Source organism: Miscanthus floridulus, chromosome 17 (genome assembly GCF_019320115.1).
Source record: "Miscanthus floridulus cultivar M001 chromosome 17, ASM1932011v1, whole genome shotgun sequence".
NCBI classification, from domain to species: Eukaryota; Viridiplantae; Streptophyta; class Magnoliopsida; order Poales; family Poaceae; genus Miscanthus; species Miscanthus floridulus.
Window position 1 is genome coordinate 101,373,422 of NC_089596.1, and position 22,197 is coordinate 101,395,618.

The 22,197-nt window shown below is 47.0% G+C and overlaps 2 protein-coding genes and 1 pseudogene across 3 annotated transcripts; 1 reads left to right on the forward strand and 2 right to left on the reverse strand.

Annotated features, from left to right (window-relative positions):
* Positions 1-6,713: 6,713 nt before the first annotated feature.
* Positions 6,714-7,629, reverse strand: LOC136516094 (protein BYPASS1-LIKE-like; annotated as a pseudogene).
* Positions 7,630-8,468: 839 nt separating this feature from the next.
* On the forward strand, positions 8,469-11,301 carry LOC136517343 (protein ANTHESIS POMOTING FACTOR 1-like). 2 transcript variants are annotated; one of them, XM_066510891.1, is made up of 9 exons: positions 8,469-8,654; positions 8,741-8,841; positions 9,401-9,574; positions 9,670-9,769; positions 9,904-10,020; positions 10,095-10,230; positions 10,335-10,418; positions 10,787-10,836; positions 10,919-11,301. In XM_066510891.1, exons 1-9 carry the CDS (start codon positions 8,580-8,582, stop codon positions 11,036-11,038), a joined length of 957 nt encoding a protein of 318 aa, XP_066366988.1. In that variant the 5' UTR covers positions 8,469-8,579; the 3' UTR covers positions 11,039-11,301. The 2 variants fall into 2 exon arrangements, with proteins under 2 accessions (XP_066366988.1, XP_066366989.1); XM_066510892.1 differs by having other exon boundaries at positions 8,527-8,658.
* Positions 11,302-12,177: 876 nt separating this feature from the next.
* LOC136517342 (farnesyl pyrophosphate synthase) lies at positions 12,178-15,911 on the reverse strand. The gene is made up of 12 exons (XM_066510890.1): positions 15,559-15,911; positions 14,896-14,920; positions 14,693-14,808; positions 14,516-14,602; positions 14,277-14,393; positions 14,102-14,190; positions 13,854-13,905; positions 13,671-13,766; positions 13,535-13,579; positions 13,342-13,431; positions 13,194-13,265; positions 12,178-12,555 (listed from the first exon to the last, which is right to left on the reverse strand). Exons 1-12 carry the CDS (start codon positions 15,700-15,702, stop codon positions 12,427-12,429), a joined length of 1,062 nt encoding a protein of 353 aa, XP_066366987.1. The 5' UTR covers positions 15,703-15,911; the 3' UTR covers positions 12,178-12,426.
* Between the last annotated feature and the right edge of the window lie 6,286 nt (positions 15,912-22,197).

A 22,197-nucleotide genomic window follows, 5' to 3' on the forward strand; every position in this document is an offset into this window, starting at 1 on the left:
TTACAACTACAAAAACTATATCCATTTTCGAAGAGAAGATATGTCATCAAGCGAAGCTTCTAACAAGAAGGTCTCAGTGACAAAGATCTACACACTAAGAAGGCCTCAGAGACAAAGATATGTGCGGCCAAAAGGTCCTAGAGGCAAAGATTTGCACTTCGAGCGAAGCCGATGAACCATGTCATAGAAGCGGCAGAAGGCATCGAAGCCCAAAGATGAAGACACCGAGAAGATCAACATTAAGGCACTTGGAGCTAGAAGACTCAGAAGTTAGCACATATATGGACTTGTGTCGTGCGTGTGCTCTTTTCTCCATGTCCTTTTTTCCCATAGGATTTTTGGAATTGAGTTTTTAGTGAGGCATGCACATATAGGTTGTGAACGACGATCCTCACAACCAAGGTTCGAGTTGTATTGTTTTTTCTTATATGAGCATCTACTAGGTCATGTAGTACTAGCCATAACCTAGTAGCTGAGGGGCTACTATTGAGGGAGCCCATATGGTATATGGGTCAAGACTCTCCCTTGAAGAGGTCCAATAGGTACTAGTGTAGTGGTATGTGAATTCCACCCCCACCAGGGGCCACTTGTAACTAACCATTGTCTATATATAGTGTCCAAGGGCATGAGGGCAGAGGACTCTCATCCCCTTATTCATTTGCTTGTCTCAGAACCCTAGTTGGTCAACACAATATACACCTAATTAGCTAGTTAATGGTGTTAATTAGGCCAGTCTCAGTGTATAGTTTCATAGCGTTCTTTTCAAGACAATGAAACTTGAATGAAACACCCACTCTCAATGTAAAGTTTTATTCTATAGTTTTATAGGCATTTAATTCCATGACTAATAGATAGTTGGTAATTGTGCCAAGAAAATTTCATCTAGATGAAACTCATTTCTTCTCTCTTCTTAAATACACTATCATATCATAAAAAATGTCTATGTGGCATCCTATTTAGGCCCCGTTTGGCAGGGCTTCTCCACCGGCTTCAGGAGCCGTTTGGAGCCGTTTTCTACCAAATGGGGTAAAGTAAAATAGCTTCACTTGTGAAGCCCCTAAAAATATGCTCTCACAGTGATTTGGGATGGGATGGAGCCAAAAAAAAGTGGCTTCTCCCGGCTCCTCCTCCAGGCCCCTAAAAACATGCTCTCACAGGGAAGCCATTTTGCCAAACGGATTACCAAAACTGCTTCAGCTCCACCGGTGAAACTGTTCGTGGAGCTGAAGCCAAAAAAATGGCTTCACTAGTGAAGTGAAGCCCTGCCAAACGGGCCTTAATGTAAATAAAACTCTCATAAAAATCCCACTGAGACTAACCTTAGTGCTTGTGCTCTTATTTCTTCCACCCTATTAATGTGCAATGCATCTATATTCATCTTTGTCTTGTCTTTTCCTCTCCTTTATTTCTACTATTATAGTAATTTTTTGCCTATATTGATCGGATGGAGATATGACACTTAGGGATAATGATTAAAAAATTCTTCCTTTCTATAATTTTCAGTATCATTTAGTCCTTGTTTCACATGGCTCTGGCTCCTTACTATGGTGCACATAGGAGTCAAAGTTGATGAAGCCAAGAGCCGCCCCTTCCATTGTGCCAACAATGTCAGAACTATGCCCACCGCTACGCCTTTTGTTGTCTGATGCTACTGTGTGCGACATGTTCGTGCGAGTGCAAATTGTCTTGGATTTAGTTTTTACTCGTCCCTGCATCTTTGGAGATGTGATTATCAATCAGCCAGTTTGTTTTCCAGCTTTGCCATACATGTTTGTAGCCGTTAGCAGGACAAACGCTTGGATTACTTATCATTTCGTGGCCATGTTAGAGGTCTTCACCCATGGTCTCTTCATACCAACAATGATTTACTTCATGAGAGTTCAGAATGTCTGGATCGTTCAACTCTGCATGAAACCCAATACCAGTATGCCAAGACGTCTCCTGTTATGCCAAGAGGTCTCCTGTTTGGTTACTATCCTTAGTTCTTAGAGACGAAGCATTAGTTAGTTATGGCTCCGTTCGCTTGGAGGAATTCTGGAGGAATCTAGAGAAATTTGTGAAAGAAAAATACTGTTCCGGATGAAAAAAGAAGCGGATCAAGCCGGGTTTAAGGGCACACGAACGGGGCTAATATTGTAATGCGTCATGAAAGGTGATTGAGTTATTTGTATCTTTGGATTGTTTCATTTTGCTTGTTGTTTTATTTTACCAATTTGAATCTCATGAATGTTCTCCTTGAGTTCCAGTTTTAAATAATGTCCACAGTATTCTCTATCTTTATTCTATTCTCTATATTTATTATATTATTACAACTAAAACATATGAACTTGTTTTCTAATCATCCGAACTTGTAGAGCTGGGTAACTTGAGTACGGCATTGTCGCCTACTCCGATCAGGAGCGGTGGGCGCGGTGCAGTAGCAACAGCGTGGGTATTGTTCGACTTCTGCTTATTTGTCTGGTTCTCTCCGTGTACAAGACCGCACATTTTCTGCATACTGTAATAGCAATTTTTTTTAAATCACTGCACAACGTTAGTAGAAGAAATGCTATATGCAATAAATGTTGAGCCGTGCATCCTTCATCTGTGGCAAGATGAAAGAAAGAGGGATGGGACGTCGTTACAAAATTGTAGCCAAGTTACTGTTTTTCGAGAAAATTTTGTGGTTGGCACCATAAAATTAGCAAACGGAGATGTGGTATTGTTTGAATTATCGTGGTATTATTTTTTTCCTGTTGCAACGCACTATGCATGATCCTAGTAAACGAAAAGATTTAGTAATATTAGTTTGTGACCACAAGTTGAGTCTACTAGCAGCCTGTTTGGATGGACTAGGACTGGCAACCAGTTCTATTAGCTCCTATAGATGAACTAATGAACTAACAACTAGTTCATGACTAGTAGGCTAATAAGTCTGCCTGTTTGGATGATTATGGACTAAAAATTAGTCAACTACTCCCTCCATCCATAAAAGAATGTAATTATGGGATCCGTACCGATCGGACAAGCTCAAGTTTGATCAAGTTTATAGCAAATATTATTAATATTTATGTCTATAAATAAATTTATTATGAAAATATATTTTATAACTAATCTAATGATACTTATTTTATATCATAAATGTCTGTACTTTTTATATAAATTTAGTCAAGTTCAAATTCTTTGACTCCTCGAAAAATAAGAATTGCATTCTTTTATGGATGGAAGTACTAGTTGTTAGTTCTATGGATCTGAACAAAGCCTGGATTTTTTTATCAAATTATGCTAATTAACAGCCCTTACCACCCAAATGTTCTTACCTAAAAGGCTGAAACGAAAGGCCCAACTACGCGGTTATGTTTTTTAATAAAAAAGAAAAACAGAAAATAAGTCATCCTCCTCGGAAATCTTCCCGTCCGACCAGTCGAGTCTCTCACCGACCAGCGCGCACAGTCTGCAAATAGTCTCTTGGGCCTCGCGATGACACCGTCCCAGCCTATGACGGCCTCAACATCGTTTGAAGGTAGGACTGCTTTGCGGCCGCGTAACGTCTGTGACCCTGATCAGGTATGCGTAGGATACACTTCTTTTTTCTTTGTGTTTTACTTTTTGATTCCCTATACTTATATGTTTTGCTTTATTTTCTGTATTTCATGATATACATATGATGCTCATGTACTATGTAACGTTTTTTCATGTTATTGATTATTTAACATGTGATGTTCTTCAATATTATTTAATTAACTTATTTTCTATTTAATTTATTTCATAACATTATCATTTATTTTTGTTCCCTTTTTCTTCTTCTTTACTTTACTCTAATTAATTATTTTATTCCTTATTTTCATGTTTTGCTCTTTCATTTCTATATTCCATGATATACATGTGATGTTGTATTACAATAAATGAGATGTTCTTAGATTATCTTTCAGTATTTCATTCAATACTCGTCAGATGTTCCATACTATATTTTAGTTTGTTCAAACATTATCCATGTGATGTTATATTAAAATTTCATTAACCTTGATACATGTGATGTTCATGTAGTACACACGTGATGTTCTATGATGTATTCTTGTATGTTTAGAATTTAGATAGTATAGCTGAGATGTTCTTTAGCTATCTTTCTGTACCCATGTGATTTGCTTTTTAATTTTCATTTATTACATGATTTTTTAATGTTGTTTTCCCTTGCTTAACTATACAATTAATTTATCTATTTTTATGTATCTCTAGCATCTATTGGTTGATGTGATGTTTTATGATGTATTTTAGGATGCTCATGTAGTATATATTGGACGTTCCACGATTATCTCTGAGTACTCACATAATACTAGTGAGATGTTCTATGGTATATTTTCGGTTTTTCAAGTAGTATACACATGGTGTTCTCTTTTATTTTCCTCATTACGTGGATATTTTCATTTTTATAGTTTTCCCTTATGTTTTGTTCGACCTTTATTAATTTATTTTCTAGTTAAGTTATTTATTTTTATTTCTATATACTCATAGCATTTATTTTTTATTTTTTTATTTCTCTTTTTATTCTTCTTTATTTTGCACTAATTAATTATTTTTATTTTTTCATTATCATGTTTTTCTTTTCTACTACCCCGTCCTGAAAAGAATACAACTATGTGTTGCGTTCAGTGAAAAGTGGTTCACCTTTGACTAAGTTTTAGTGAATAATATTCATAGTTATGTCTTTAAATTAATTTGTTATGAAAAATATATTTCGTAATTAATCTGATGGTATTTATTTGGTATCATAAACATGGATATTTTTTATCTATAATTGGTCAAACTTAAGGTACTAAAACGTGACACTGTGCCAGAATTGTATTTTGGGGGGGGGGGGGTAGAGGTAGTATTTCTTATTTTGACAATACATTTGTTATGTTTACTTGGTATACACATTGTTCTATGATATATTTTAGGATGTTCACGTACCGTAGTACACATTTGTTCCATAATATGTTTTGTTTTTTCCTTTTACTTTTCTTTTGATTATTACCTTTTTTATTCCATTCTTTCTTTTATATTATTATTTGATTTTCTGTTAAGTAGAATTTTTATTCTACAAGATTTTTCATGGTATATTTTAGTCTAGAACATTATTTTTTGTGAGGATAGAATGTCTTTTCTTTGGACTTAAATGGTCTAATACAATTTAGTAATATTGCTCTGTTCGCTTCGCTGATAAATCATGGCTAAAAGTACTGTTGGCTGATTTATTATGAGAGAAAATACTATTCGTTGGCTGAAAAAGTACGACTTATAAGCCAAGCGAAATGGCCAATAACTTTTTGTAACTTAGACGAAATATTCACAATGTGGAGGTGGAGAATGACTTTATTTAGCTACAAGTTCTGGTGTTCAATGCACTCTACACACTTTTTTTGCTCCTATTTTCTACCTTCTTGTTTTTTTCCTATCCGGAACGCAGGAACTCCCGCGCGTCCTGAGCGGGGGAACTCTTGGGAACGCGCTCACGAGCTGGGCCGGGCTGGCACGGGGCGAGAACGTGGGAACGCGCGATCTGGGCTGGGCTGTGGGATGGAATCGCGCGCGCCAGCGCGCGAGAAGATTCCGTGGTCGGCATGGCACTGGGTTGCCACCCGGTCGGACTGCAGTCGTCCCCCATCCTCCTCCGCGACCCTAAAACGAAATTCCCTTCCCCTTCTACGACCTTCCGATCGTTTTAGGCACTCGATGGTATTAAGTTCAAGATATAATGACCATTATATCCCTGATAGTTTTTTTTTTGTCTGTTCTACTTCCGTGCAGTGCACCAGAGCTGCAAGGCAGCAAGCCAGCGTCCTCTTTCACACGTACGTACGCAGAGCTCTTTCACCAGAGCTGCAAGCGCTTCGAACTCGCATGCGTACGCAGTACGGCAGACGGCCTTGGCGGCCGCGCAGGCCTTGCCGGCGCTTTGAGAGAAGGTAGCGGATGGACTCAGCGGTACGACAGCAGCAGCGCCGCCGGCGGGTGGCCCAGCCAAAGCAGAGGCGGGGGCAGTAGCGGATCCAGCCAAAATTCCACGGATGTCATAAGTACTACGTCATGGCTTAAGTTCACGTATGAGCATCAATTTGCAATGAAAATCTCAGGAAATCATCTGACAGCAATGAACAGGGCTGGCTCGCGCGCGGCTGGCGGGGCCTGTGGCCGCGGCGCAGGGCAGATGGCAAAGTCACGCGCGGAGGCGGCGGAGGTTCGTGGCCGCGGCACGGCGCAAGCTGCGGAGTCGCGGAGGTTCATGGTCGCGGCACGGCGCAAGCGGCGGAGTCGCGCACGGAGGAAGCGGAGGAAGCGCCGGCGCTTGCTCGGGAGCCCGAAACAGACTGAAGCAAACTAGATCGATCCATTCTACTGCCGAGTCGTGCTGGCCATCGGAGGTGGCAGCCGCGCCGGGCTGGGGCCGGAGATCCCGGCGGCGGCGGCGGCCCCCTCCCGCATCGCTCGGTCTAGGTGTCTTTCCGCCTGCTGGGTCTCGGATGGGGGATATTTAACTTTTTACCATTACACCTCTTCCTATTACACTTGTAAAATTGTTTCTACGTATTTACCATCGAGAGAGAAGAATTCATAACTTTAAGTCATTTTTGCATACGTGGCAGGACACGTAGGGAATTCAGCGTGTCTGTGGGATATGAAATGACTTTGTTATCCCTCATTTATTTCATCTTCGTCCGTCTCATCCTCATCGCTTGGTAAAGATGCATCTCGTCCTACGTGCCTCTCAGCTCCGCCTCCTCCTCCCTCCCAGATGTGAGCAGCAGCAGATGACGCCCAATGGTGTAGACTGCCGAGGCAAGGCCTCCCGTGGCGGCATTGTCCTACGGGCGGGGCACGGGCAGGCCTCCTCCGATGGCCTACAGCTAGGGGCGCGGTGGACCAGGCCCGGGACACGCTCCATGACAGGGACCTAAGGTGGGTGCTGGAGCTGAAGCCGGAGCCGGAGCTCCCGCCGCCGCTGCTTCGGCGGTGGTGGCACTGGCCGTGGCCGCGTGCGGCTTTTTCATTGGTGGAGTTGGCAGGGCGGCCGAAGGAGCGGTTGCGCTGGCCGACGACGCCCCTGTCGTCCCTATCGTCGAGCATGAGGATGGTGAGGTCGGTGAGCGCCTTGCGGGCGCGGCGGATCTGGGCCTCCCTGAGCGACGGCGAGGAGGCGAAGGCGGAGGCGAAAGAAGAGGAGGAGGCGAGGACGGCTGCTGCGATGGTGAGGTGCTTTCGCCACTGGCGGACGAGGTCGAGGCCGTCGCGGACAGCGTTGCAGAGGTCAAGCGCCTTGACGGTGCGGTCGAAGAAGTCGGCGATGAGGCGGTCGAGCGGGGGCCGCGCGGCGGGCGAGACCCCAAAGCCGAAGAGTAGGGTGTGGAACTCCTCGAGGCAGAGGAGGAAGGCATCGAGGAGGCGACGCGTCCAGGCGAGGGAGAGGACGTCGTCTGCCGAGGGCGCGAGGAGGATGGTCAGGAGCTCGGCGGCGCAGCGCTGGAAGGCGTCGGTGGCGTCGTCGGGCGACGGCGGGAAGGAGTGGATCTGGTTCTGCTCCTGGCGGAGCGACCAACCGATGGAGTAGCCGATGGAGGACAGCGGCGCCGCCGTCGGCGATGAGGAATCGGTGGCCGGCATTGTTCCTCGCATCGGGGCGGGTCGGGGACTAGGGGAGGGGAGCGTTTGTTGGGCTGGGTGACTGGCTGATTGCTTTGATTAGCTGCTGATGCGGGGGAAGCTGACTCGCAGGTACCGGCAGCGACCGCGCACGAAGAGACGCGGCGCAACTCGTCTATGGCCGGGGATGCGCGTCCTCCACCGGCGAGGAGGCCGTGCTTCTGCGCGTGCTCCAGGTGCCGCCATGTTCGTCGCCGGTGTCGGGCGCGGCCGTGGACCCGGCTACCTCGCCCCCAACTTCCCCTATGTCTTGTTAGCTGCCACCATGGACCCCATCGTCGCCCATTTTCGGAGCTCGAGTGAGGAAGGGATAGAGATAGAAGAAATAGATGAGGGGCAAAAATACCATTTTTCGTGGGCGATCTATGCTGTCAGGTCGAGTTGGCGTGTCACGTCAGCGAAAATGGCAAGAATGTATCAAATGCTCTCTCTCGATGGTAAATATGTAGGAGCAATTTTAAGAGTGCTATCTGAAGAAGTGACATCCGTTATAATGGTAAAAAGTTAAATAACCCCGCGGTTGGATACAGCGGTATTTGCAGAAAGAGCAGAGAAGGGCAATTTAGACATTTTGCGTATCAACCAATGGGCAACCTAACAGAATACCTTAGCAGACTTACGGTATGTTCGCTTGGCTGGTTCATATCGTTGCTGATTCGTTTATATGAGAGAGAAATATTGCTAATTGGTTCATTAAAACAGTGTCCATATAAAACAGTGTCCATGAGCCCCAGCCGAACACGGCGTTGATACAAGGCCGTAGAAAGAAAATTTCGATTTGAGACCATACAAATAGTTCAAAATAAAAAAAAAGGCCATACAAAGAATATGTATTTTTTTCAGGGCAAAAAGCTCTTATCAAATTGAGATCGAAAACCTGGGCTGCGGCGGACTCGACTGTAGCAGCAGCCACCGAGAACAAGATGGCGGCGGCGTTGCCGCAGCTGGACGACGAGATCGTCCGCGGCATGGCCATCGGCGCTGTCTTCACCGACTATGCGAGTTCCGATGCTAGAAGCCCCAACCCACCTATTCCTTGGAAGTTTTTCGCCTCGCACTAATTCGTCGTCCAAATCGGTTGCAGGCCGGGAAGATAAACTGCCTCGACTTCCACCGCAAGGAAGATCTCCTGGTCACCTCCAGTGACGACGACTCCATCCGCCTATACAACATCACCAGCGCGACGTGGGTACCCTAGCCTTTGCTTGATTTCTCCTCACTTTTTTGATGCAGCTGTAATGTGTGGAATCTAATGTGTGCGAAGTAAAGTGTTGGCTCTACTGATTGATTTCACTGGACAGTTCGTGTTGCGATGTGATTTTTGGGTACCCTACTGCAAGAGATTATAGAATCATTATTATTATTTTTTTTGGTTAGAATTAATGTTACTGAAGTAGGTGCTATTGAAGCTAATTTCCTAATGGGTAGATGCAGCATGTTTGGCAATGACCAGTTAACATTTGATAAATATACATGGGTTATGCCTTAGTGTTGCTCTTCTGTCATGTTGACCATATTGCTGGAGATGTGATTTACTTGTGCTGTCAGGCAACATTTGTTCATTACGGATGTTTGATGAAATCTTTGGATCATCCAGCAGTTTAGTTTTGATGGCCCTGTTTTCCCTAGTCCTGTCATTGTTCTCTATGGCCGGTAGAAGTTTGCGTTGTCATATGTACTCCATCAAAGTATATTTAGTAAGCCACCAGTAATCAGTGCTAGAACCTGCTGACTATTGTTTCAGGTTGTTAAAGACCACATATCACAGGAAACATGGTGCTGACCGTGTCTGTTTTAGTCATCATCCAAGTTCTATCTTATGCTCTTCACGATACAACCTAGAGTCTGCAGAGTCACTTCGTTATCTGTCATTGTATGACAACCGTTGCTTAAGATACTTCAAAGGGCACAAAGACAGGTTTGTTTTATTTTTCTTCTGATGCTGCTGCATTTCTTGTTTGTGGCAACACATTTTGAGGGGCAGATGCTGATAGGTGTTCCCTTTCATCTCAGGGTCGTTTCATTATGTATGTCACCTGTCAATGATAGCTTTATGTCAGGATCACTTGATCACAGTGTCAGAATATGGGATCTTCGCGTAAATGCTTGTCAGGTTGGCTATCAATCTTGGGTGGAACTTAGTTGATGAGCTCACTATAGCAACCAACTATGCTTAGTTTACATTTATGAGATGAAAGATGCCCTTTATCCTATAAGCTCTTTCATGCTTTCTCATTTATCATTCAGGGCATACTAAGGCTACGTGGTAGACCTTCTGTTGCATATGATCAGCAGGGACTTGTTTTTGCTGTAGCAATGGAAGGGGGTGCTATTAAGTTATTTGATTCCCGATCGTATGACAAGGTATGTAGTGAACATAATACAGAATTTGTGGAAGGGGTGTGAAATATTTATCTTGTGAATCAATCCAATTTCAGGGTCCGTTTGACACTTTCTTGGTTGGTGGAGATACAGCTGAAGTTTCTGACATCAAATTTAGCAACGATGGCAAGTCTATGCTTTTGACAACAACTAACAACCATATATATGTTCTGGATGCATATGGAGGGGATAAGTTGAGTTATATTATCTTCCCCTTTTCTGTGCTTCAGATACCAATCCTTTTGGTGCACATTTCTGATCTTACATCCTTTTGCTGATATCCCAATGTAATTTGCAGAGGTGTGGCTTTAGTTTAGAGCCATCTCCCAATGTAACAAATGAAGCTGCTTTCACTCCAGATGGTCAATATGTAATTTCAGGTAATTGCATATTCTGGTTCATATGGAAAATTGCCCTCTAGTTTCCCTGCACTTAAGGCCTAATAAGGTGCTTTTTTTTTTAAGTGTCTCACCTTCTGCTTTTTCTTTGCATCGCTTTTGTGGATAGATCTGACAAGTAACAAGAATTCACTATGTTATTGGCCTTCAGCTTCACCTTTGCCATTAACCAACCATGTATATTTAGGAACCTATACTGCCTCAAGTGTTAACGTCCAATAAAAAAAATGCAGTGATGATCATTGTATCATATGATTGTATGTTGCACTTACATTGTTCTAGCACATCTTAGACTTTACGCATATGTATCATATGATTGTATGTTTCACCTGATATGTTTGGTTTTGCAGGATCAGGTGATGGAACCCTGCATGCTTGGAACATCAATACAGTACAAGAGGTGCTTTTCTTTAATCAGGCTTTTAACATGTGTAATGTGTTGTTAGGTTGCTATGAGTCTTAGTGTCAGATTTCTTTTGCAGATTGCTTGTTGGAACAGTCACATTGGTCCTATGACAGCATTGAAGTGGGCCCCTCGTCGAGCAATGTTTGCAACTGCATCAACTGCCCTAACTTTCTGGATTCCCAACCAATCGAATTAGAATTAGGTGCCTGGAAAAAGAAGGGATGGAATTTCATATATGTTAACTTACCAAATGTTTATATCCTGTTCTTTTGTCCAAAAGATAGATGTCATGTATGAAATCACTTACTTCATTACCATCTGTGGAAACAATGACATAGTTCCAGGCAGATACTTGTTGTAGCGCTCCCTTTCTTATTTATATATATATATGTACTACTAATACGAAGATACTTGTAGGGCTCCCTTTCTTATTTATATGTACTACTAATACACTTGCCTGTTAAATTGTTGTGTTCTTAACGCGCATAAAGTTGTCTTGGTGATTTACTCCAAACTCTACTTGGACTTCTGCTTCGAAAACAGGCGCTTGTAACTTATTCTTTTTTGCCCTTGCTGGAACCACTAATATACTAATATGGGCATGTTGGAGAATCATTTTGTTGCGGGCATGTTGGAGAATCATTTTGTTGCGGGCATGTTGGAGAATCATTTTGTTGCGTAAACAGTGCTTATTGCTCAAGCTCCTGAAATTTAGGTTTTGGAATATTCTTCTATCATGTCGTGGCACTTTCCTTGCTGGCATTTTCCACAAAAGTCATAGAAGATGCTGGCATTTTCCTTGCTTTCTCGAGTATACTAAGCATCGTCCAGCCGTAAAATCCTTTGTTTCTATGATCGACGTAAAGTCCACTTTAGTTTCACCATTTCACATTGTCCCTGTTTGGATACTCTAGCACAGCTAGAGGTTAAAGTTAGTTTCTAGCTCAGGACTAGCCCTGAACTAACTCTAGCCTAAAAGATGTTTGATACAAGGATTAAAATAATAATAAATGTGCTTTCCAAATCATTGGTGCGGGTGAAAGTAGAGAGAAAACAGTGGACCCCACCTCAAATAGCCCCAATTAGCCCAAATAATCACCTCTTTGGGGGATAGTTTTTTAGGATGGGCTAGTTGCAAATAACTCACTCTAGCCCTCCTGTTTGGCTACTTTAGGGCTAGTTGAGCTCCAACTAGCCCAAACTAGCTCTAACCTATGGATCCAAACAGGGCCATTATCCTACTAATTTCCTGGACAATAACAGAGATTTACCCTGAGCACACTAGAAATTTACTTGAAAGCAACTAGGAGCCTAGGAGGGCGGTGGCCAAAAGAAGCAAAGAAGTCGATAAGATGCAAATAAAAACAACCAATTTACTGTCTGCAACATGCGGTCCACCAAACCGAAACAGCACCTTGCCTGAGTTGCCTGTTAATATTCAGAGCAGCAAGGTGCATCATACTACATTCGATCTTTTTTTTGTTTTTTGAACTAGACGCTCCACATCATACTAGAGCAGCAAGGTGAGGAAGTCCGGTATCTGTCAAGCATGCGATGGACCTGAGCTCCTTATCCAAGAGCGCCCTACTTCTGCCTCTTGTAGATCTTGTGCAAGAAGGACTTCAGCACGTTCTGAACCGCGATGCTTGGCTGGGCTTCAATGTCTGCAATCAGCTTCTTGTAGCTCTCATTCTCGTACTCCTGAAATACCGCCTGGAACAAAATGATAAACAAAATGTCAGACTTTAGTAAGGTTTGAGAATGTGCTTCAGTTTGTCATCCTATTTTCAGACAAAGAAGTAAGAAAAAGTGTGGCTGATTGCTACTTCGTCCAGTGAAACGTAAGTGTCACATTGCAAAGTGCTTCAGTATGTCATCCTATTTTCAGACAAAGAAGTAAGAAAAAGTGTGGCTGATTGCTACTTCGTCCAGTGAAACTCAAGTGTCACATTGCACACGTGTATAGTCTCCAAAGAATCAATATGATTTCAGTAACATATGGGGCATATGAACATATGGGGTGTTCAGTTTGGTTTGATAATAAGGTGGGCCCATCACCTTGCCATTCCTCAACTTTTTGTTTGGTTTGTTGAATGGGATGAGTTGACGCATCACCACCTCATTTCTCACAAACTAATAATTAGTATAAGCATGAGGGATGGACTCATGTTGAACCACCTCATCTAAGATGGGATGGTTCCTCAAACCAGAGACCCCCATACTATATACAAAATGGGCATCACATTGATCTTTAATCAGTATTAACTGCATTATGTTTATGGTGGGCTTACATGAGCAAGTGATTACAATCTACAGATAAATAGAAAGCTTCATCAAAGGTAGAGACAGACCTCAAGGTTAAGTTCTTTGTAGAGGTTCTTCACTTTTGCCACACAAGCTGGATCTTTCTTGCCATAATTTTCCTGCAGAGCCATCAATTGTATAAACATTTAGACAACAAACTTCTAATCATTTGAAAGAGGTCTGGACATGACTTACAAATAGAATGTGCTTTTGGCTCTCATCAGCACGCTCAAGGGCTTGCACAACTAGCCATGAGCACTTGTAATCTTCAATGTCAGTTCCAATCTATATTAAAAATTAAAATCGATTAAATCACAATAGCTAAGAGAAAAAAAAAAGTATGAAAAAGATGCTAGTTCAAGTTACTGAAATAGATAAATGCACCAACCTTGCCAATAAATTCAGGATCACCATAACAATCCAGATAGTCATCCTGATAGAGAACAATCATATCAATACTAAGTAGACTAATGCTTGTGACAGAAAACAGTTCACATAGATGCACACAGCAAAATAGGTGTTACCTGGACTTGAAAGTATGTTCCCATTTCAACAAGGATGTTCTCTACATCACCATACTTGTCCAAATTCTCGCCAGAGAGCAGCAGGGCACATGCAACCTTTGATCACATTCATGTGGTATTGATAATCTAGATGGGGGTCGCATGAAAATAGTATATGCAAAAGTTAAAAAAAAAGTTAATTACCGGCAGATAAAATGAATAGTAGGCTGTCTTGTATTGAACAATACGACCATGACTGCAGAACGAGTTGCAGGAGATCATCAGTAAATAAAAGGCACATCCTGAATCAGAATTACCATAGATATGCTATTATGTAAAGAACATTTCTCTATAGCTAAACATGACAATGTGAGAGGAACACTTTAGTTCACAAGGTAAAACATAGGAGTACAAAAGAATGTTTTGCCAGTCATTATTACATATTAACTTACACTGTTATGTTGTACTTTGTCAGATCTTTTTCTCCCTCATGGGTTGTGATAAGGTCCAGCAGCTGACCTGAAGCTGTCTTGAACTCAACCTAGGAAAACAAAACAACATAATCAGGACCTGTAATAATCTGAAACCTTGATCTGAACATTGATGTGCATCAGAACATATAGTTACCTCATTGAACAAGTCAAGGAGATCAGCATAGTAAGGCTTGCCCTTAAAGTGGCGGCGAAGGATCCGTGAGATATGGTTGCGAAGGATAATCCCGTCATTCACAGCAATGAAGCCAACCTATCGCAAACAAAATATGCCCTTAGCTATTACTTAACAAAGAGAATTAGAAATTTCTCTGCACTGAAGTTACTACACAAAGGAAAAATAGACAAATGCTTTGGTATTCAGTTACGGCTAACCTGAGGCACCCTGAACCAGCAAGGCTGGCCACGACGAGTGTGGGAGTCATCCATGATATCATCAAGCACAAGAAAGAAAGCTTGAAGCTGAAATACAACAGCAAACTTAGATGAGCTACTCAATTACTTGACTGACATTCTTCCTGACAACATTGGGGGACAAAAACAAAACATTACCCATTCAATGCACCAGCCAAGGGTGCAAGCAAGGAACAGTTCCTCCTCGTCCAGAGTATCAGCACCCTTCAACAGCTTGTAGCTGTCAACCACAGAGAGCCCACGGTTACACTTGCCTGTCATTGGACAACAGTTATGGATCAGAAGTGTTACTAGTTTTTCGTATAATGTAAAAAGTAAGTAATTCAGAATCATCTCCTCACCTCCGAGTACATTGTAGTCAACCATCTGTTTGAAGAGGAAGATAGAGAAATGTCACATTAGCATCGCACATCAAAAGCACTAGCTAACAGAACAAACAGTATAAGCGGCCTGCTAAAACACCCAAGATCCATATATACCATTAATAATTGCTACGGTGGTTTGGATTTAACTGCAGAGCCTAATAATCACAAGCTCTGCTCTGTTTTGGCAGCAATTCAATGTCCAAAAGCAGAGCCCGTCAACCCAACCCAACCCAACTGAACGGGAAGTTCCAGTACGTGTTGATCCGTACCATCCAGCCCACGTAAAAACATACTCCTACTAACAGCAGTAACAAGCTGTTTCAGAGGACTAATCCTCGCTCATTTATTTACCCGTGATCCGGTGCTTTCTTCATTTATTCACCCATAATATGTCCATGTGCACGCGGTAAACAAAATTACTTTCGCTTCAATAAGAACCCGGTGCCGCACGAACTACAGAGAGCCCGCCGATCCGGGGTGGAACCTAAACGGAACATGAGGAGAACTCGCTGGGCCACGGCGACGGCGCACGGAGCACCCACACGCCACAAGGATCAAACCAGGAAACAGCGACATAAAAGGAAGGACGACAGCGAGAGCGAGAGAGGGGGAGGGAGGTAGAGGGAGAGGGGTCGTTACGCTGTCGATCCACTGGTGCGACTCCTCAGTGAACTCGAAGGCGGGGTCGGTGAGCAGCTCCTCCTTGAGCGTCTTGTAGATCTGCGCGAAGGCCGCCCTGGTGTCCCCGCCGGCAGCGGCCGCGCCATTCCCGTCCGCCGCCATTGCCTCCTCTCGCCTCCTGGCGACGCAGACGGGTCCGAGGGCCGAGAGCGATCGAGGGAGCCGAGTGTGACTGGCGCCGCACTCGCGCTGCGCAGTGCCGGGGAAGGTGGGACTCAATAGGGGTGGGGGAACCAAGGCAACGTGGGACGCGGCCTTTTTTAGGGGCGGGATGGATTGGCGACGGCAACGGGCAAAGCTGGAGAGCGGGTGGCACTCGGCGGCGGCACGAGCACGGCGCGACGCGACGCGACGCAGCTGCCCGGTTCAGAGTTGGGTTTGGACTTTGGACCTTCCCGTCCCGTCAGCTTACGCCTCGTTCGCCGGTCCGAATCTTAGCTAAAACGGTCTGAAAAACACGGTTCTAACTGAATTATTATGAGAGAAAAATATTATTTTTGATTGAAAAAACAAACTGAATAAGTCAAATATGAGGTAATCCGACGGCACGGGAGGGAAACGGGACAGAGCACAAAACAGAGCCGTCGTGTGGATCCAGATCTGGTGCTGCGACCTGGGACCCCAGTTCAGGTTATCCGTTTGTTTATAGTTTCCGGCACGTTTGCTGCAGAGTGGGTTTGTGGGCTGATCCGCTGATCCAGCGCCGGTTCTGAAATCTGAATGGCAATAAGCTGGAGCGCTGGATGGTCACGTGATTAGATATCAAGGATCGGATCGATGCGATCATATGCCGTTGTGATGGAGCTTTACTTTTTGGATTTGATTTGATATTACATATATATTTTTTTGAACTTTATTACACATACATTTTCATCATCCTATGTGGACTGCGGTGGCATCGTTGGTACAAAAGAGGTACTGTTATTTTCGATAACACCATTGGCTTTCGTCTTCTGTGGGTTTAGCACCCTTGTTTACATGTATTGGCTTTCGTCTTCTGGAGTAGATAGGTTGATGCGTGAGAAAAACGTATGGAACTGTATTTGTTTTATTACTCAGTGCAATAAAAAAATATTGGTAGCACTGACATGAGTTTGCGTATCGTGTAGCGGTGGCTCAACACACACATAAAAAGTCGTAAGCAAGAGAGTTGGCTGGAATTGTATTTTATTATTCTCGGTGAGTCCAACTTCAATGATATAAAAACAAGATGAAAGTTGAAGCGGTTTTTGGTTGTATTGATAACCGATAACTTCGCTTGTTTTGCAAGCTACCAAAAAACAGTGGCTCAAGACGTACACAGAAAGTTGTGAGCAAGAGAGTTGGTTGGAATTGTATTTATTATTCTCGGTGAGTCCAACTCCATTGATACGAAAGCAAGCCAAAAGTTGAAGCGTTTTTCTGTATTGATAACCAATGACTTCGCTTGCTTTACAACCCTACCAAAAAATGGTGGCTCAACACGCACACAGAAAGCTGTATTGATAACCAGAGTTGCTTCACAACCTACAGAAAAAACGATGACTTAATCCACAAAGCAAGCTATCAATTCTAGCTACACTAAAGAGCTTGTTATAGCTAGTTTGCGGAAATATAAATAAGTAAGTGAGGTGATTATACCGCCGCGTAGAGGAGTGAACCAATCACAAGATGAATACTTCATCAATCACCAGGAGAATACCAAAGGGCAAAAGACAACCAAATTTCTTCTGATGTTCACGTGCTTGTCAACACGCTATGTCCCCGTTGTGTCAACCAACACTTGGTGGTTCGGCAGCTAAGAGGTGTTGCACGAACCTCGTTCACACAATTGGACACCGCAAGAACCTACCCACAAGTGAGGTGTCGGGTACCTTAGAACGGGGTACCCCGAACGAACATCAAAGGGGTCGCTTAAGTCCCATAAAAAAACAAAGCTAGAAGGTAAGCCGTGGGCCCCTCACCCGCCACAACCGGGCCCACCAAGCCCTCCGACTCGCCTCGAGCCTCGCGCAGGAGGTCTCGGCGTCCTGACGTAATCTCCGCCTCGCGCAAGGCTCTCCACGGGAGGCCTCGGCAGGGAACACGATCTCCGCCTCGCGCGAGGCTCCCCACGGAAGGCCTCGGCAGGGGGTGCATTCTCCGTGTCGCGCGAGGCCTCTCGCGCAAGGCCTCGGCAAGGAGTCCGATCTCCGTCTCGCGCGAGGCCTCATTCTCCGTGTCGCTCGAGGCCGGTACGTCCGCGTCCCGTCGCCCCCCCCCCCGCCTCGGCCGACCCTCCCGACAGCGCGTCATGTCTCATTAATACCTCAACCACTCCCGCAATCTCAGCCGGACGAGGGCTCAACGCCACAGAATGGCCGACGGGACCTGAGGTCGTATCAGCGCCATACCGGCCGGGACAGGGCACGGCGGGGATTACCGGCCACTGTGTTCTAACGCTGTGCCCACGATCAGCGCCCACACTGCACTGTGTCCCGCGATCCCCGCCTCGAAAACAACATTGCACGGACAACTTGTCACGGGTCATCACCGCCTCCAAGCCGACGCACCAGATCAGCCGCCCACTCGGGGCCTTGGCACTGTGCACCAAGGTCTCGGCTATCTTGGGGATCGTGCCCGCCAAGACCCCCCATTGCGGTGCAGCCTCGGCACCGGCCAAGCCTCGGCCTTGCGCACAGTCCGTCCACCGCCGCACCCACTCCGAGGCGGTCCCAGGGCTCTCACAACGCACAGGATCGGATGGGACTAGCACGCCGCCCCAGTGCTCCAAGGATGGACCACTTCAACGACCACGCCGCCACAGGAACAGGCCACAGGGCTCGGACATGCCGCCCCTGTTGGCACGACGCCGCATAGTTAACACATGTACTGTCCTTGTCTTCCTTTCAACTATAAAAGGAGAGGACTTGGGCCACTTAGAGAGGAGAAGGAAAGAAGAACACCTGGTAACACACACACACGCACACATCCCAGCCGCCTGAGAGCAACGTCTCAAACGGCCCACGCGACGCCTTGCCGAGACCTAGGACTAGCTCCCTCTCTCCCTAGCTTGTAACCCCCTACTACAAGCACTTCGGTGCAAGGAATACAAGATCGATCTCTCAGACTGGACGTAGGGCCTCGATTGCCTGAACCAGTATAAACCTTGTGTCTCTTTGCATCACCATCCAGGATTAGGGGCACACAGTTCATATTTACTGGTTGGTTAAGGACCCCCCGGTCTGAAACACCGACAGTTGGCGCGCCAGGTAGGGGCCTCTGCGTGTCAGTTTCGTCATCCTAGCAAGTCTCGGATGGCAGACCACGCACGACCATTGCGCCTTGGCACGGTGGTTTGGTTTGGGAGCCTAGAGTTCATGTCTCTAGGGCATGAGTACGACATGGTACTCCTCACTTCTCGAGCCCCACCAACCGATGATGAAGTCACGCACCGGCAGCCTAGGCGCAGGCGGCGCCCGGGCAGCCGCTCTCGCCGCGCTCGCCAGACACGATGCGAGCAAGACCACCCCGACGCTACGCAAATCCGGGGCGGCATGCCACACCCCGCCGATATCCTATGACCAGCTGTTGGCACAGGAACCCTGGCTGGGGATCTGTCTAGCCTGAGCTTGGACAAAGGAAAATCGCCGGTGGCACGCAGTGATGCCCAGTCGTCAAGCTCCGCTCCACCACTCCCTGAGGAGCCGATCCCGGCGGAGCAGAGTTGGGCGACGGCACCATCCCCATACCCCTTTGGGTTGAGAAATGTCACCGCCTCTTACGCCTATGCTTACACTGCCGCTCACGAGGATCCCTTAGAACGCCGCCAGCGCTTCGCTCTTGACCTGAGCACCCATGCCGACTCCTCAGATGAGGACGAGGCATGGCCCGGAGTGGATTTCTCCGGACTCCACGACCCTAGGGCTATGCGCTAGTTCTTGGCCGCGAGCGATTACTGCTTTGGCTACTCTGACTCCGACGACGAGGGTACCTACGACCCCACTCATGAATGTTTTCATGTCGGGCTCGGGATGCCGAGGGTGGGAGAGGAGGACGAGGGGGCAGGTAGCCATTCCTCGCTTCACCCAGGTACAGGCGCTGCCACACCTCCACGCATTGTCCTACCGGCCGCACAAAACAAGACCCCCGCCCTTGCGCGACCTCAACGCCCAGACTTGGAATAACTCCGTGAGCTCCAGGCCAAGGTCGAACAAGACCAACTTCTTCTACAGCAACTTCGAGACACTCTCAAACAGGAACAGCGAGGTCACGACAAAGGTGGGGGAGCCCGACGAAGGGCCCGCGATGTGCATCACCGCATCCATGACGACGAAGGGAGTGAGCAACCCCTAGTCTTCAATCGCGCTAGCCAGAACGTAGCAGCAGCGGCAATGCTGGTCTACGCAATGCCCGAGCCTTCTACCACGGAGGGGCGGCGGGTCCACGGCGAGCTCCGGGATCTCCTAGAGACTGCCGCGGTTCAGCAGGCCGAGAGTTCCGCCTCCCGACGGCACGGGGGCGTCTCGAACCTGCCTACGGCACCGCCTCGACGGGACAGGGAAGCCCCAGCTCGTCCCGAGCCCGCTCAAGCGCCGATAGCCCACAGGGTCCTCGTGCTTCTAGACCGCCTTGGCAATCGACGTGAGGCGTAGGGAGACCATGAGGTGGTCAGCAGGCGACGATGCCACGACAACGAGGGGCCCGCTCGGGGCTACCACCCACACCAAGGCGGTCGCTATGACAGTGAGGAGGATCGTAGTCCTTCTCCTAAACCGCTAGGCCCTCGAGTCTTCAGCAGGGCCATCCGTGCTGCCCTTTTCTCGGCCCGGTTTCGGCAACCAGCCAATCTTGCGAAATATAGCGGCGAGACCAACCCCGAACTCTAGCTTGCCGATTACCGCCTGGCCTGCCAGCTAGGTGGCATGGATGATGACCTGCTCATCATCCGCAACCTCCCCTTGCTCTTGTTAGACTCAGCGCGAGCCTGGCTCGAGCACCTTCCTCCCTAACAAATCCATGACTGGCGCGACTTGGTTAGGATCTTCGTCGGGAACTTCCAAGGCACGTACGTGTGCCCTGGGAATTCCTGGGACCTTAAAAGCTGTCGCTAGAAGCCGAACGAGTCTCTCTAAGACTTCATCCGGTGCTTCTCCAAATAGTGCATCGAGTTGCCCAGCGTCGGCGACTCGGAGATCGTCCAGGCTTTCCTCTCCGACACCACCTGCCGAGACCTGGTTCGAGAGTTGGGTCGGAACGTACCACGCTCCGCTGCTGCGCTCCTCGACATCGCCACCAACTTCGCCTCGGACAAGGAGGCTGTTGGAGCCATCTTCCCCGATAGCGACTCCAAGGGAAAGTAGAGGGACGAGCCCCCCGAGGCCTCGGCCTCCCACCTCCCCAAGAGAAAGAAAAAGGGGTGCCTAGGGAAGTAGGAGGTCCTGGAGGCTGATCTGGTTGGGGCCGTAGAACGCAAGAATCCCTGAGGCCCTAGAGGCCCTAGGCCTTTCGACGACATGCTCAAGAAACCATGCCGTTATCACCAAGGCCTGGTCAAGCACGCCCTCGAGGATTGCTCCATGCTACGATGTTACTACGCCAGGCTTGGGCTCCCCAACGACGATGCCAAGCAGAAGGGCGTCGGCAATCAGGACGAAGACAAGGACGACGGGTTCCCCAAGGTACGCAATGCCTTCATGATCTTCGGTGGGCCCTCGGCGTGCCTTACGGTGCGGCAGTGCAAGAGGGAACACCGAGAGGTCTTCTTGATCAAGGTGGCCACCCCCCAGTACCTCAACTGATCTCGAGAGGTGATCACCTTCGATCGACATGACCACCCTGACCGTGTTCCGAATCCTAGGCAGTACCCACTGGTTGTCGACCCGATCATCGGCAACACCCGACTCTCCAAGGTGTTGATGGACGGAGGCAGCGGCCTCAACATCCTCTATGTCAATACCCTAGAGCTCTTGGAGATCGACCGGTCGAGGCTCCAAGGCGACATCACCCCCTTCCAGGGCATCGTGCTAGGGAAGCGCACGTGACCCATCGGGCGCATCGACCTTCCTGTCTGTTTTGGCACTCCCTCCAACTACCGCAAGGAAGTCCTTACCTTCGAGGTAGTTGGGTTCGGGGGAGCCTACCACGCCATCCTAGGGCGGCCGTGCTACGCCAAGTTCATGGTAGTCCCCAACTATACCTACCTCAAGCTCAAGATGCCAGGCCCCAGCGGTATCATCACGATTGAGTCCACATACAAACATGCATACGACTGCGACGTTGAGTGCATCGAGTACGCCGAGGCTCTTGCGGAGGCCGAGACCCTCATCGCCCACCTCGACCAACTCAATGGCAAGGCGCCTGACTCCAAACATTGCACGGGGGCGTTCGAGCCCGTGGAAGCCATCAAACTCGTCTCGGTCGACCCCTCCTACCCCGACGACCAAGCGCTGAGGGTCAGCACCACCCTCGACATCAAATAGGAGGTCATGCTCATTGACTTTCTTCGTGCAAATGCTAACATATTTGCATGGAGTCCCTCATACATGCCAGGCATACCGAGGGAGGTCGCCGAGCATGCCCTGGACATCTGGGCTAGATCTAGGCCAGTGAGGCAACGCCTGCGCCGCTTCGATGAGA